The sequence below is a fragment of the Capricornis sumatraensis genome, chromosome 6 (assembly GCF_032405125.1).
Source record: "Capricornis sumatraensis isolate serow.1 chromosome 6, serow.2, whole genome shotgun sequence".
In the NCBI taxonomy this organism is placed as follows: domain Eukaryota; kingdom Metazoa; phylum Chordata; class Mammalia; order Artiodactyla; family Bovidae; genus Capricornis; species Capricornis sumatraensis.
The window spans coordinates 31,806,170-31,822,072 of NC_091074.1; the positions used below are offsets into that span (position 1 = coordinate 31,806,170).

At 38.5% G+C, this 15,903-nt stretch overlaps 1 protein-coding gene across 3 annotated transcripts in view; it reads right to left on the reverse strand.

The window, feature by feature from the left end:
• Nucleotides 1–15,903, reverse strand: part of FOCAD (focadhesin) — a 273,360-nt gene that overhangs the window by 50,729 nt on the left and 206,728 nt on the right. For all 3 annotated transcript variants that reach the window (XM_068973925.1, XM_068973926.1, XM_068973924.1), the window contains 5 exons: nt 14,874–14,918; nt 9,846–9,954; nt 7,153–7,269; nt 4,414–4,652; nt 884–973 (listed from right to left, as the gene is read on the reverse strand). In XM_068973925.1, coding sequence (XP_068830026.1) covers nt 884–973; nt 4,414–4,652; nt 7,153–7,269; nt 9,846–9,954; nt 14,874–14,918 — 600 coding nt within the window. The remainder of the gene's footprint in view (nt 1–883; nt 974–4,413; nt 4,653–7,152; nt 7,270–9,845; nt 9,955–14,873; nt 14,919–15,903) is intronic.

Sequence of the window (15,903 nt, forward strand, 5' to 3'; positions counted from 1 at the left end):
ACCCATGATAGTATGAAGTAAATGAATTAATAGATGGGAGTTTATAATAGAGTATAATAGATGCTTATAATCTGTTGAGTTTCCTATTAACTTCAACCCCAGAAGATCTAAACACAAGCTTCCAACATAGGAAGGTCCTAAAAGGTTCAATGCAGGTTCTCATTGGTGCAGCATTTCATAAGGCATAATAAAACTGTGTTTATCTTCCCACACAAACCACATGGATGAGACAAAGCATTCAATGTCTCACTAAACCAGTATGTTTAACACCATTTTTTTTGAGGTTCTTTTCTGATTATTCTCTTTTGTTTTTGTTTTTTATAACTGGAATGAGAAAACAAATTTTAAGATATTTAGTTTAATAGAGAAACTCTTTAAAATGCACAAAGTTTCTTTTGGGGAAGAGATCTATTAATAGTGAGGAGGGTGGGAACGCCTGGTCTAACCTCTGTTTCCATTTTGATGCCTTTGACACGATTTCATAAGGAAATCTAAATTATGAGTCAAAGCCTCTCTTAGTTAAATCAAATTCAAAGAATATTTTCAACAGACCTTTACAAAGGTTGTCATACATACACATCCCGAGACAGATGTCTCATATGATAAGTACAAGACAGAATCTAAGGTATTGGAAACTTAACAACAGCCACAAAATGACATTTGTTGCTCTGTATGGAAACAATTGTCTATTGTCCAAGTTGTCTATTTTCTGAAACATGGTTTTCAGAACAAATAAGCTTTAATTACAGATTTTTTAAAATTATTATTCTGAGTAAAGGAATTCAGGACTGGGTCCTACAAATATTTCACCATAGAATGAAACATTTTATAGCAAAGAAAGATCCATTCTCTGAGCATCAGAGAGGGAATGGAATCAACATACTTGTATTCAAGACTAGGGTCAAAGCAGCAGTTTTCCAGGGCATCCAAAGACTTCATCAGAAGAAGGTTCATCTGTTGGCTAGATATATCACTGGGTGAAGACCAAGAGCGAAAAATGAGTTATTGAAAATCATGCAACTCTCCAACATATTTACTATATAATATTTTGCTCTTAGTATTTTACAGAAAATCACTTCATTAAACAAACATGAAAGTAGCAAACAGCAATACCGATGATGCACATATATCCTGCAAACAGAGAAACGGAGTCAGAGAATTCATTCAATAGTTAGGTTTCTGAATATTGTCATTACTTGCAAACCTGTGTTTTGCGTTTGCTCAGCTCATTCAAGTTTTAAATCACTGAAAAACAAGAGCTCAGAATTCCAAAAAGAATATTTCTAGGAATGCTAAGGTGACCTTCCTCAGAGGATGTACTAACCCGCTCAGCTGATACCATCAATGATCATTCCAGATCCATCTGGCCCTTCTGATTTTATGTGTCAAATATGAAGGTTGTTCAGTTCTTTCTTTTTTTTTTTTTAAGGAGACGGAAAAAACCTGGCCCTTTATTTTTCTGCCTTTATAAAGTAATTGATGTGAATTTTGTAATTGTGAGAACTTAGTGAGAACTATAACTTCTAGGGTAAAACGAAACTTAAAAGGTAGCTCTATGTCTGTTCTTTCAGGCAGAGTTGTGGGCTTCATCACCGACACTTTATTATCAAGGGGTCCCTGCATTTCAGCTCTCTGGCTGCAGTCTTGGACCATGCTGAGTGGAATGCAGTTCCAGGAATGTCAGCCAGCCAGAGAGCACTTTAAGTAATATCCTCTCCAACCAAGACTATAGTGGTTTTGCCTGGGGTGAAGGATTACAATTTGTGATGAGAAAACACACACACAAGCACACACAATTTTAATAACTATTAACTAAGTAAGTCTTATAGATGTTCTCTGGAGCAAAGTATACTTAAATATCCTAAACAAATGCTAAAGAGGCTGAACTATTAATAGAATCCTCTGGGAGTTATGACAGAAGCAAGCTTTGGAATAATATGCTTTTCTGAATAAATTCTAGACTGGAATTGAAATTCAGGAGATTTTTCATAAGCCTTAGCAAGGAAAAAAAAATGGTTTGAATGTCAAAATTCTTTTACACAAAGTGACTTTTCATTTTTGAGACCAAGATATTGTCCTGATCCTGCTGTCACAAGGAGCCATTTTGGGCCACTTATTTGATGTCATTGATTATTCAGAGTTAGTAGCCCTCGAGACACTTTAGTTTTAGAAAAATAGAAATTTTCTCTAAAAATGTCATTACCTGGTAAAGACTGTCATTATCTAGTAAAATATTTATTAGTACCAAAAGACAAATATTTCAGATTCCCCTGCTCTATGAAATTAGGACCTCCCTAATTCATTTCCTAATTCTATGAAATAGGGGCTTCCCTGGTGGCTCAGGTGGTAAAGAATCCATCTGCAATGCAGGAGACCACCTGAGATGCCGGAGACCCAGTTTCAATCCCTGAGTCAGGAAGATCCGCTACAGAAGGACATGGCAACCCACTCTAGTATTCTTGCCTTGGAAATTCTGCAAACAGAGGAGCCTGGTGGGCTAGTCCAAGTGGTCACAAGAGCTGGACATGACTTAGCAACTAAAACCACCACTACTGTGAAATAGCAAGGTGGGAACCATGAATAATCACATTAATGTCTACAGTACTAATACACCAACCAGAAGGAGAATGTTATCAAATGCAGGATCATTATGGCAAAGGTAAAATCTGCAGTTACACTGTGGACGCTCTGCCAGAGAAAGAGCTTTCTGGTGTCCCTCCCCAGGGTTTCCTGCAGATGCAGTCAAGTCGGCAGATAGAGGTGGAAGGCAACTTAAGAACCAGGGAAGGATGCTTTAGGAGAATCACTGTAGGTTTCTCCAGGTAGTAAAATTAAATCAACCACAATGCAAGTCTGTCAAGCCCTAAAACCAGCAGCATCTCCTCCTAAACTGAAAAGAAGAGAGTGAGAGCCAGGACAGGATGAAATGAGTTGTCTGGAATTAAAAACTGCCATGGCTCATTTTTAGTTGTAAAACATGTAGCTTGAAAAGAGACCGAAGGAAGAACATGAACACAGATGGTGAAGAGACTGCCATTTGTAACACAGAACCAAAGGGAGGAGGGGGGAGTCACTCTCAAGTTTTAAGTCTTTAAAAATACTTTGCGTTCTACCACTCACACACAAGATATGTAACAGGCCATTCGTATGCAAAGGGCAGCTCCTTGTTTGCATCCAGGACCAGGCCTGTGTATACTAATACTGGTGAACAGAACAGAATGAATATTCTGGAAACGTCTCATTTATGATCACAAAGACTAAGTCTTATCTTCCCAAATATTCCATAGATGTTTCTAAGGGCTGAAAATGATCATCTGAAATATAGTGTTTCCCTAGATCCACAGCAGTTCTCATAAAGGATTCACATACTGATGTTTGCACAAAACTATGGGAATTAACAAATGTAAACTTAACCACTGGTTTCAAACAGAAATCTAAATATAGCATAATGTCATCCAATTTACCCACATCAACACCATTTCCTGCCTTTGGACAGATGGTTTCTGCCAGCTAGGGAAGCATCAGGACTACTAACATCAGAACAGAATGCCTCTCCCCACCGGCCCTACTATTTCCAATGGAGGAAAATGGGGCTGAAACTCCAAGTCAGTGACATCTAAAGATTCATGATCTTCAAATATTCACGTTGTACCACACTACCATCAATCTGGATATAGAAAATTCTAAGATCAGTTATAAAATAAAAAATAAATATAATGAACACCAAAACTAAAGTTGATTCGTGCACAAGGAAACTTTTTCACTAGTGGAATTTTCCACCTGGGTCTTTGATATTCTATTAGCTCCATTCAAGAGTAAAGGTAGCAGTCTACAAATGAGCAATCAAACTGAATAAAGCACCCAGTATAATATGCACAGATTAAGACTCTTTAAGGATTACTAAAATGTAGCCAGGGCACAGGATAAAAGCCATACTTAAAACCAGTACATGCAGTTCTCGGGTGATTCAGTGAAGCCCGCACCCTCAGGCACAGGGCTACCCCAATCTTTCCTCCCATTTTATAGTGATATCAATGAATGAGCAGTCATTTTCACCCTTATAAACCAGAAGGAAAAGATGCTTTTTAAAATTTACAGCACCATATGATTAGACTTTCCTCATGTCTATTACACAGGGCTCTCATCTAAGCGTGAAATGATTTTCAAGTAATCAATCACTTAAAAGAAAAGCAACCCTTAAAACATATGAATATCTCTGTGATGGCATTTGAGAGAGACAAATTCATTCATAAAAGAGAAAAAAGGATCAACCTGCTCAAATTGAAAAGTTTAGCACCACAAATAGCTCAGATATAATGTGAGTGTGTGTGTGTGTGTGTGAGAGAGAGAGAGAGAGAAATCAATCACCTAAGTCACAAAGAGGAAAAAGAGGAATATTTTAATAAACTGTACCTGAGTTTCTCCTCACACAAGCGAGAGAGAAACATCCCCAGTGCAAGGCCCATGTGGATTTGCACGGCTTGAGACTCATCAGCGCTTGGTTTCCCAGGTAACCTGGCAGTCAGCATGTTCAGGATTTCCTCAACCTTCTCTTTGCAAGAGATAATGAAAATTGGCACCAGGAGAGACAAAGCTGTGGCGGCTGCGGAACGGGCAATGGCACTGGCCGTGTTTTCACCGGAATAGGATTTCTAGGACATGCCAGAGAAAGAAAGCAAGGGGTTGGCCTTTTGTTTAAAACATGAAGGGAGCACACCTATCACGAAAGCACGATACAATACAAGCTTCTGTTAAACCCACCCTCGCCACTCCAAAAAAATTATTAGAAAAATAAATCTCTTTCCGTGTTTATCTACAGGTTACCTTTTTACTCTTAGAAAAACAATTTGCTGCTAAGCCATTGGTTAACTAATAACATCCTTTTAAATTTGAAAAAAAAAACAAAACAGTGTTTCCTTTTAATGGGTGTGAATTCCCTCCCTATAAAGCCTGAAACAATTTCGGGGTTTTGAAAGCCCACATGTGTATATAATGAAAAAGCTGCAAGTGAAGCTATCCAAGCTTGGAGCAACCACCGAGTCATATTATACATGTCCAGGAAGCCCGGAGTTTTCTGGGAGAGAGAAAAGGGGTTAGGGTGGGGGCAGTTCAAGTTTAGTTACAGAAGGGTAAGTGCAAGTAGAGCACAGGGAGCTATTGGCGGATCTCCCAAAAATTTTGGTGGGAACGTTTCCCAGTAGATGGATTATTTCCTACAGGGGGTTAATTCCTTTTAATTAAAAAGGAAGTTGAAATCCTAAAAGCCTCTGGTTACAAAGCAATAACCAGCTATTCAAAATGAAACAGAGAGCACTATAATGCTCCTTTCCTATATGTAATTATGGGAAAAGAAATGAATAACAGCCCTAATAAAATGACAGGGCAGCTGAATCTGAACAGCTTGTACAAGAATCCAGCGTTAGAGAGTTCCACCAGACATTATATACACTTATCAATCTGTCTCAAGTGAGGAAGAAAGCCCGCTGATCATTCCTGAGTATTACCCACTTCAAATTTGCAGACACACAATAAAGGCCGTGTTGTCCCTTGCAGTCAAAACACATTAAAAAGTGTTTTTAATTCTATCCTCATTTGCTCTCTAAGCTTTAGTACTTTAAGGATAAAAAGCAAACATGTGCTAAGGGATTCTTTAAGTTAATACAGTGCTATTATAATGACAATGCTACTTAAAATGACCCAGCTGCTAGGACAAAGGAAATAAAAGAAGTGGCTTTTGAAATAGCGGTTTGAAAAAGTATAATAACGCAAGACTTACAAAGGTAAGAGGCAACCTGGAGCTGCCTAGTAAAGACATTATTTTTACTGGTTTGCGAGAACTAAGCAGCACTATTAGAAATCTAATAGATATCTTGTCCTGCTGCATGTCTGAAGCATATAGCTACTGCAAAGACCTCCATCTAAGCTAACAAGTTCTTCATCCATCGTTAAAGAAATACGAACACTTCTGACAGAAAACAAATTATCATAGAGAAAGTACTTCTTTGAGCAAAATCTGTTTTCCAATATCATTATATGTTGTCTAGTAAGTAATTTTTTTTGTTCTCTAGTCAAAAAGCTGGCTCCTGATCCTCAGTCCTAGATGGGTACACACCAGGTCCAGGGCAGAAGCACACACAGAGGCCAAATGTTGCACAAAGAAGACCTAAGGCGATGAAGTTTCAGGCTAAACTCATAATCTTAGCAACAGTTCAGGACCTGTGCTATATTTTCATTCAAATCAGCTATAATTCTCTGCTACTCAGCTGATTGTCCCATGATCCCTATAATTCCCTAAGCAACGGATAGCGATAAGGTAGAACCGAAATAATTCCATGCAGATACAGAAATACAGCATGCACGACAGCCAGTTAAGGGAAAGCAAAACGTAAACCAACAAAGTGTGGTTTCATTTTGCTTCAAATCTTAGCATATAAGCATGAAGAAAGAGAATGACTAAGTAACAGGTGCTTTTATATGACCAACAACATTACTTGGTATTTATAGAGCATTTTGCCTTTCCATTTTCCCATAAATTATATAATTGGATCCTCACAATCTTTTATAAAGTTGGCAAAGCACTCATTTTTACCTTCACTTTACCGGAAGGGAAAAATCAGATGATAAGTTAAGTAGCTGTCAGGTCAACGGTCACAAAACTAATAAGAGGTAAAGTTGGGGCTACAATCACTGCAGATAATACTGTTCAATAATCTCAGTTTATAAACAAGGATACAAAGGGCCAGACCAATGAACTGAACTTCCTGTGGTCACACATATCCCAAAATGAAAAAAACTGTGACAAGAAACTTAGGATCCTCCATATTCAGCCAATGTTTATTTTACTTCAACACTTGCCTCTGATTATACATTAAAATAACTTAGAAAGCTTCCAAAATGTTGATACCCAGGACACATTCCAAAGCATTTAAATCAGAAGTGAGGCCTACACATGAATATCTCATATATATGTATATATATATATATATATATATTTAAAGTTCCTCAGGTGACTCTAATGTACAGTCAAGGTTGAAACATATCCAATGTATAGCTAAGGCCAAGATTTACATTATATCATAGATTTCATGTGAACAATTGATACTAGAATCAACTCTTGAGTTTCTAAATTGTTTTTTTGTTTCTCAAACTTACATGATAAAACGAGGAGAAAAAGTGTCCTCTGGGTTGGTAGTGGCTATCAACGATGACCAAAAGGGTATCAAATACCATGGAAACCCAGTCTTTCACTGACAGGAAGTGAGGCTGAACCTGCAGACGAAGGAAAACATGAAATGATAACGGGAAAAAAAGAAAAAACCTAACCATTGTTTCTAGATCCAGGGTACAATCTCCTTCTGTATAAAAGAATGAAGAGCTATTAAAAACGAAACTTCATCTGCCAGGACCGCACGAAGTAGACAGGTATTTGACAAATACACATTCTAACCTGCACCCCCACGTGAATACAGTTTACCTTTCAGACAGAACTTGGCAGAGGTGAGAGGATGGGGGCTGCAGAACAGAACAATCTGAGAGTTCCTTACAGTGTTCCTGTGTTCAGTGAGGATAATATGGAAGTTTAAAGGGAGAGATGTGCAGGGAAGGCAAATCAAACCTTCCATTTCTGACTTGTCATTTCAATAAAGCAGCCAACAAAATGTTTTGATCACTTCTAGCTTTGCTGCTTATTATCACTGTATTTATCATTCACGAATCATCACAACTGCCTAGTCAAGTAGATATGAAAACATAAATATTTGGAAAAGAAGCGGAAAGAGAATGAAAAAACAAACACAACAACAACAAAACCCAACTCAATAAAAAGAGAACTTGGTTTTAAAAATCATTCATGCAACAGATGTCAAAAAACATTCATTAACTCACACGGTAACACCCAGGTGGTACTGTAAAAGTTGAAATAGTTTAAGAGCCCTTGGAATTAATTCCTTGAATCAAAAAAGATCTGCTTCTTAAGATCTTCAGTTGTTGGTCAAATGCAGAGTTGAATGAAGTTTGAAAACTTCAACTTTAGTCAAATAATGAGGTCTCGAGTTCATGCTGAGTAAAAGTCAAAGGCAAGGTCATCAAGAGTAAAAGAAAAGCCCTGTCTTTGGCTTGGATGGCTCTTCAATGTTTTGTGGACTATGTGCTTTGTGGACAGGACACAGATTCAGCGAACAGAGAATAGGAGAGCCTAGAGCTCAAACTCTGAGCTAGACCTCCAGTTACTACCGAGGCAAACATCCTGCACCACCGGTAGACCTACATAAATAACACCAAAATAAAGGGGTCCTAGGAAAGCATGTTTACTTTTTAGGTTGTAGACCTACCCAGCATGTAGCTTCTGCTAAAGTATTCCATACCCTTTTCAAGGATATGAAACATTTCCTCTCTAAAAGATTTTCGTCTTCCTTATTATTAAAATAAGATTCTGGCCTTAAATTACCATATGGTAACTAGCTACATGTTTATCCTTCATGCAATAATCCCTTGGCCTCCTTCTCTTCCCCACAGGTAATATACATGTAGAGATTTTGCCACACTGCATTATTCTTTTGTTTACTGGTAAGAGCACCCTTTGGGGAATTCCCTCCTTTAGAATTTGAAGCCTGGTTAAATGTTCAATCAAGCTACTCATCCTTCCCTGCTGAAGGTGTAGGACTGGGACTCGTGGGATTCCAAATTTTAAGGGAGGGATGCAAAGACAGTAAGTGACTAGAGCTGATCCATCCCAGTAGGAGTAGTCTGCCAAGATGGTTCATCAGGACCTGTGCCTGGACCCCTGTTCTTCTCTCAACTTGGTTTTTAAGCTTTACCTTCAATTCTGTGCACATCCAGACTCCTTATTCTTCTAGCTCCTTTTTTAATTTAAATTAAGAGTCGGTTTCTTGCCCCCAAAGAACCCACCAAAAAAGGAACCAAAAATACCCTACCATGAAAAAAGAATACAAGTGGTCCAAAAGGCACTCTGCGGGGACAGAGACAGGCTGAAAAGCATTGAAAAAAAAAGCCCACTTTTTTTGCAAGTAGAAGTGGTAAAGTATATACTGATACTCTTGATAATAGTTACTATTACTGAGTATTTACCTGCCATTGTACCTTACATATATAACTTTATTTAATCGTAACAATAATCCTGTCTGGTAAGTACTATTATCCCCATCTTATAGGTGGCAAACAGGCTCTGAAAGGTGAGGAGACAACAATAGGATTTAAATCCTAATACCTCTACTCCTACTCCAGAGACTATGTTTTTTAACCACTTGACTATATTGTCTCCAGATAATGATAGCTACCAGATAATGGGGCTTAAAAGGAGAATGAATCCAAGCTTTTTTATTTTGACAGATATGAATTATCTGAAAAAGTACATTGCAAGTGAACACTGGCCAGCTTGCCACATGTTTAATTAAGAAATAAATGCCTTGCAAAAATGAATAGGCACTTTGTCATTGACATCTACAATTAAAATGCAAAGTGCAATTTTTTGCAGTCAGTAAACACTGCTTATTTATCATTTTTTGACAGCACTGTTCACTTTCAGTAAGCCTAGTTAACCTCCTAAGATTGGTTACCATGATGTAATCACAGAAAGACAACCCCTGTTGCATAAAATTGGCACCTTCAAATGGAAATGACCACTTAACTGTGATGGAGAAATCAAAACAGAAAAGCAGTGAAGAAAAGTGTTTTAGAGGACACCAAGGCTTCTGGTGTAAAGGTGCATTGGGTAGCAGAGCCCATGACGGTAATCTCCTAAATTCAGAGCCAGGCTTAAGGAAAAGTCTCACTTTTCACACGTTACACAACCAAAGCCGAGTTGGTTCTAATCACCCTTAACTCACCTCCAGGACTCCATCAGAGTCTGAGCAGAGGCTGGCTTCATGTTTGGAAACGACGACAGCGAGGCTGCTTAAGGCTAACAGCGCGTTGCCTTTGACCACCGGGCTGTCTCTGTTTAAAAAGAAAAAGATCCCAAGAGAGGATTTGGAGGCATTAACCAGGAGAAGGCAAGGCGCTATTATAGGGAGGGCAGATGAGGTCAAAAAGCACTTCCACCCCTTCACAGAGCCTTGGAAACGCAGGTCTGTTTGTTCTCTGGAGTTAGAAGCTTCTGTCCTTCTTCTGATGCTAGTGTTAATTTTTAACTCTTCTTATAAATGTATGGTCATTATGCTTTGGGGAACCTAAAAAAACATCCAAGCTCAGATATCTAAGCTCCTTCTCCCTAAAATTTTTTATTTCATCATTTGCCCTTACATTTCCCAAGCCGTCTTCTTCAGCATCATCTTCAGTCAATATGCATGTATGGATTTATTTTAGAAGCCCAGCCAAGGACAGTTGTGTGAATAAGCCCAGCAGAATGGAATTGGGCCCTGGCTTTTCTAAAGCACTGGTATGTGGAACCAACTTCTAGTGAATTGTTTCACAAAGCACACTTCACTAGCAACTCGACACACTGGCGGCTTTCTCCTCCATCACTATCATTTTCCCCTTCTCTCTCTTAACATGCCAAAGCCAGCAACCTTAGAGTCAGTCTGTAACATGATTCAGAGCCCCTAGAGAAGATGCAAAAAAAGGCTTGTGCTCAGGCAATTTGGACTGAGAGATGCCTTTCTATATCATCCAAATGGCAGTTTCCTAATATTGGCAATAAATCTTCTGTTTGACTTCTGAATTTGGTATCAAGAAAACTGAATCTCTTAAATATACTTACTACTTGAAAATGTACATTCAATATTATTCCATAATTCCAAAGTCCTCCTACCGAGTAAAGTCCCCAAGGGGTCACTGATGACACGCTCTTGGCCTGCCGACTCCATCATAACAGAACTCAGGCAACAGGGTACCCTTACCACCAGACACTTCAGTTCTCAGTTAGTCCTAGGATTGTGTTTAGTGCTAGTCGCTCAGTTGTGTCTGACAGTTTGTGATCCCATGATTTGCCCTTGGGATTCAGCAGGCAAGAGCACTGGAGTGGATAGCCATTCCCTTCTTCAGGGGATCTTCTCGACCCAGGGATGGAACCAGGGTCTCCTGCATTGCAGGCAGATTCTTTACCATCTGAGCTACCAGGGAAGCCGGGTTCCTATAAACACAGAGAATGTTTCTCTGAACCTGGAGCTTGGACCTGAACTTGAACCAGTGTGTACATCTGAGAACAACTCCCTGCTTACCCTGGTGCAGGAAGAGAACTGATGCGTGGATGTCCAGATCTGCTCCCCAGGCAAGTCTAGTACATCCAGCCCTAGGCCACAGTCGTGACCGAGCATGTGAGTTAGTGAGCATTAACAGGTTAGTATAAACTTGTGTTCTTGCATTTTTGTTTCCATTTGGTAAGAATGGAATTCGGGACTCGTCGTTATCAAGTTCTTCCATCTATCAATTCCTCCAATCCTTCCTTCTTTCTCCCGCTCCCACTCTAGGGTTGATTAAACTCAGTAAGGCTTTGTACTCTGGGTCATTTTGTTCACTCCTTCTCCAATCATTTCTCTAAGAGGCCTGTCATATGTTTGATAAGACAACATTTACATTGTGGGATGGGGCAGGGGGAAAGAACAGAAAGGAAGACTTGAGGTTGAAGGAGTTTTGCAAGGAGGATTACTGGCAACTCCTATAGCTAATAATAAAATACCAGTAAGTAAGGCAAGATGTGGGCATTCCCAGGTGCCCTAGCCAGAAAACCAGTTAAAATCAAAATTAAATCTTTTATTTCTAATATTCTCTCTTTCCTTTAGCTGAGACTATCTTGAAGTCTGATCTGCAAAAATGATCATGAATCCCTGAAGTTAGATTTTTTTAAAAGTTTTAAATTCTCGGTGAATGTATCACCCTGAAGAAATTCTTAGATGGTCACCAAATATTGCATAACAAATCTTCTAAATCAAGAATATCGGTCTGGACCTTCCCTACCAGTCCGATGGTTAAGACTTTGTCTTCCAAAGCAAGGGGTTCGGATTTGATCCCTGGTTGGGGAGCTATTGTGTACCAAGAACCAAAATATAAAACAAGCAATATTGTAACAAATTCAATAAAGACTTTAAAAATGGTCCATATTAAAAAAAAATTGTCAAGATGACATAAAGTGTCTTTTTAACCCTAAAATTCTAAAAGAGAATTTATCCTCAGTTTTGAAACAGTGTCCCAAATAATTGTATTTGAAAAGTTTCACTGGTCTTTACATTACTAAGCATGTATTGCTTTTGTAAAATGGAAAAAAAATATATTTAAAGTCACTGGTAATTAGATCTTTGGATGCACACTAAAAGCATATCTGTACATTAATCTTTGAATAGAAAAAAAGAAAACAGTCACTCAAGGTATGCTTAGGCCAAGTTACACATTCATAAAGGTACGGTGACTAGCTCTTCATCATCTTTACCTTCCCCACGGGCCTTGCATAGTGACTTACGGAGAGAAGACACTCCATATATACTCCTGAGACATATTCAAGGAGGAGCTAGCCAGGGGAAACTCTAGAATTTGTTCAGCAAAAACTCTTCATCTTGTTGATCACATAACTATCCCCAACCAGTCAAGTAGCGGTGACTAATTTGCATAATAACATGTCAGCATCAGTACAGTATTTATCTAGGCAACACCACTGACATTTTAATTAACTTGTCCTTTGAAACGGATGCCATTAACCTAATTAAAAAGCTCAAGGAAGGATGAGCTACACTGATGCTTTCTTAGGGACAAAGTATTACATTACATATTAGTGAAGTGACCCAATCCTTTGGGGATTTTTATCTTTAGGTTCAAACCTATTTAATTATTAACAACAAAAATAAACTTACATCAGTCTAATCCTGTGACTAGTGTTTTACTTCCTACATTTAATTTATGTCTCAGAACAAAATAAGCCCTACGTTGGCCCAAAGGAGCCCGGTGGCTCAGTGGTAAAGAATCTGCCTGCCTGCCAATGCAGGAGACGTGGGTTCAATTCCTGGGTTGGAAAATCCCCCTGCAGAAGGAAATGGCATCCAGCTCAAGTATTCTTGCCTGGGAAATCCCATGGACAGAGGAGCCTGGTGGGCTACAGTCCATGCAAAAGAGTTGGACATGACTTAGTCACTAAAACGACAACCACCACCACCTAAGGCAGCCATAGTCCAAGGAACAGAAGACTAAACTGGCAGGAGGTGATAAGGGGGTCCTCACATGATTGGAGGAAGCCAGTGGGAAACAGTACAGAGAAGGCAGCAGAGTGATTTTTTTCGTCCTCTCTATCATTAATCTCTCAGCCTCTGGACCTTAACTATCTCCTGCTCACTTGTGAATCCCTAGTATTGTCAGGATGGTTTTAGTAAGATAAGATCTATAAAATACTTTGAAATGTTTGATGAAAAGGTAACACCATGAGAACATAAATTATTTTTACTCAATATCACTGGGAATGTGAACACACTTTACTTAGGTATTAGTCATGAAATGATGCTTTGCAGATTTGAAGGTTAAAGTCTTGGTGAAATAAAATTTTAGAATGGAATCTGCAAAAGCTACTGCAGAGGCAAAATTACAGTTTGTTTTAACAGAAAGACACTAGTTTCTTCAGCATTTGAGCTTTTGTTGCAAATGTCAGGGCATTGTTTTTAACAGGAACTAAGTAGACTATTCAATAGAACAAACTGAAAGGTAGAGGTTAAAGGCGGTCCCCATCCCAGACCCTCCTCCCCTCCAATAAGAAGCTGAATGCTCTCCCACTGTGTCTGCAATTCACCAAACTACAGAAGCAGACACAAATGAGTTCCTATGGAACGCTCTCTGTACTTTAGTTTTCATTTTGTCAACAGATACGTCAGCAGGTATTTCCCAGGGCTTCCCACAGAACTGAGGGTAGGGGAGGATTACCACTTCTCTTTCCCTTTATTCAGAGGACATGAGGCTGAATAGTGATCAGGTACCAAGATCAAATTTTACAACAAACTATCTGTGTAAGAAATTGCCAGTGGAAAGTGAACTCTAAGGTAGATTATGTTTTATCTTTTTTTAGGCAAAGGCTATTTAGCTACAGAAAGTTCTGGGAAATGAGAGAGATCAACTATACTGTAGTTAAATATTTCTAGATAATATGGGCTTTCAGTACATATGAAGTCCTCTAGGTCAAAGGTATATCTATATTATTTGGTGAATAAGAAGAAAGGAAGTCAAACAGAAATGGCAGCAACTAAGGAGAACAGTGAAAAGAAGTGTATGTAACTGACATGTAACTTACTCCCAGGAAAAATTAGGCAGCATGCTAACAAAGGGACTTAAAGAGATTGTTCAAGCAAGTTCACTAGGGTATAATTTTCTCAGTGAGAGATGGCTTCAGATAAATAAAAAGCCTTAAGGTAGTAATGCTCAAGCTATTTTTGTTAAAGCAATTGTAAATATATGATAGAAACTGCCTTTTTACCTGAGTCTTCACATTAGTTTTTAGTATTAAAAAATTCAATATTTAGATACACTTGGTCCAAGAGCACCAGGAGAATAAAAGGCTCTGTCTTAAATTATTTACTGGCTCACACTTGAGATTTAATCTATTTGTAAAACAGACATAACTCACATTAGCAAGGACTTCTTGCCCCGTACTAAACTGTAATCCTTTAAATCTAAGCCAAAGCACAGAGCGTTTTGTAAAGTGCACAACATGGACATATCTTTGATGTAAAAGTTATGTGGCTGTACTGCTTTCTCTGTATTTTCACAGAAAGACATGTAGTAAGAATTAACTGCATATGAGAAAGGACAATGACTGATTTTTTTAAAAAGAACTAAAAAGTCCTTTAAAATCCTTATGAAATGGCTGAAAAGGAGAAATTATTCATACCTGTAAGGGGAAAAAATGTTTATAGAAAATTTCTGGTAAGAGAATAAATGGATCTTACTTTGCAGCTGCTTTGGTGATTTCATCAGTCAACATGTCTCGAACCCTGCAATACAGTTGGAAAACAGGTATGAGATCTTACAGTCGAGCAAGAAAGCAATCTTTTTGCTTATTCATCAGTTAACAAGAACCTCTGGCAATGACTCCAGATCTTAAAATTTCCATGTGGAATTTTAGTGTAAGGTGAAAGAACTTAATAAAGGGCTTCACCTCCAAGACAGTCTCATCTGCTTATTCCTTAGATTACTTAGTAGAAACAGGGAAGGAGGTGAATGTGACTCATGTATAGGCAGTGTCGTCATGGTATACACTCTTACGCTGAGTGGTGGGTATACAAGTGTCCTGTATATTACTCTTTGTTATGGACTGAATGTTTGTGTCTCCTGCTCCAAACTGACCAACTGAAATCTTAACTGAATGTATGGCATCTGGAGGTGGGACCTTTAGGAGGTGATAAGAGTGAGGCCCTCATGCATGGGATGAGTGTCCTTATAAGAAGACAGACCAGAGGGCTTGCTCTCTCTCTGCTTTCCACCAAGTGAAGCTACAAGGAGATGGCAGCCCATCAGCAAACTTAGGAAGCAGGGCTTCACCAGCATCATGTGGGCTGTCACCTTGATCTAGGGCTTCTCAGCTCCTATAACTGTGGGAAATAAATTTCTGTTGTTTAAGCCATCTGGTTATGATATTTTTGTTACAGAAGCCTAAACAAGACATTCTCTCTTTTCTACACAGGAGCTCATCAAGACAACAATTTATTACTCCCAAATTATACATAATAGCATTGTCACTATGTATGTATATATATAAAATAAAATTTTAAATGTTGGCTACAATATACTTAATATAATTTTAATATGTTTATATGAAACTAATATAATTTTATATGTCAATCATACCTCAATTTTAAAAAAAAACATGGTTATAAAGTTGAACTAAAAAAACTACATTTATGGATTTGAAAGGAAGGTACTGTTCAGTCGTGTCTGACTGTGTGTGACCCCATAGACGGCAGCCCACCAGGCTCCCCC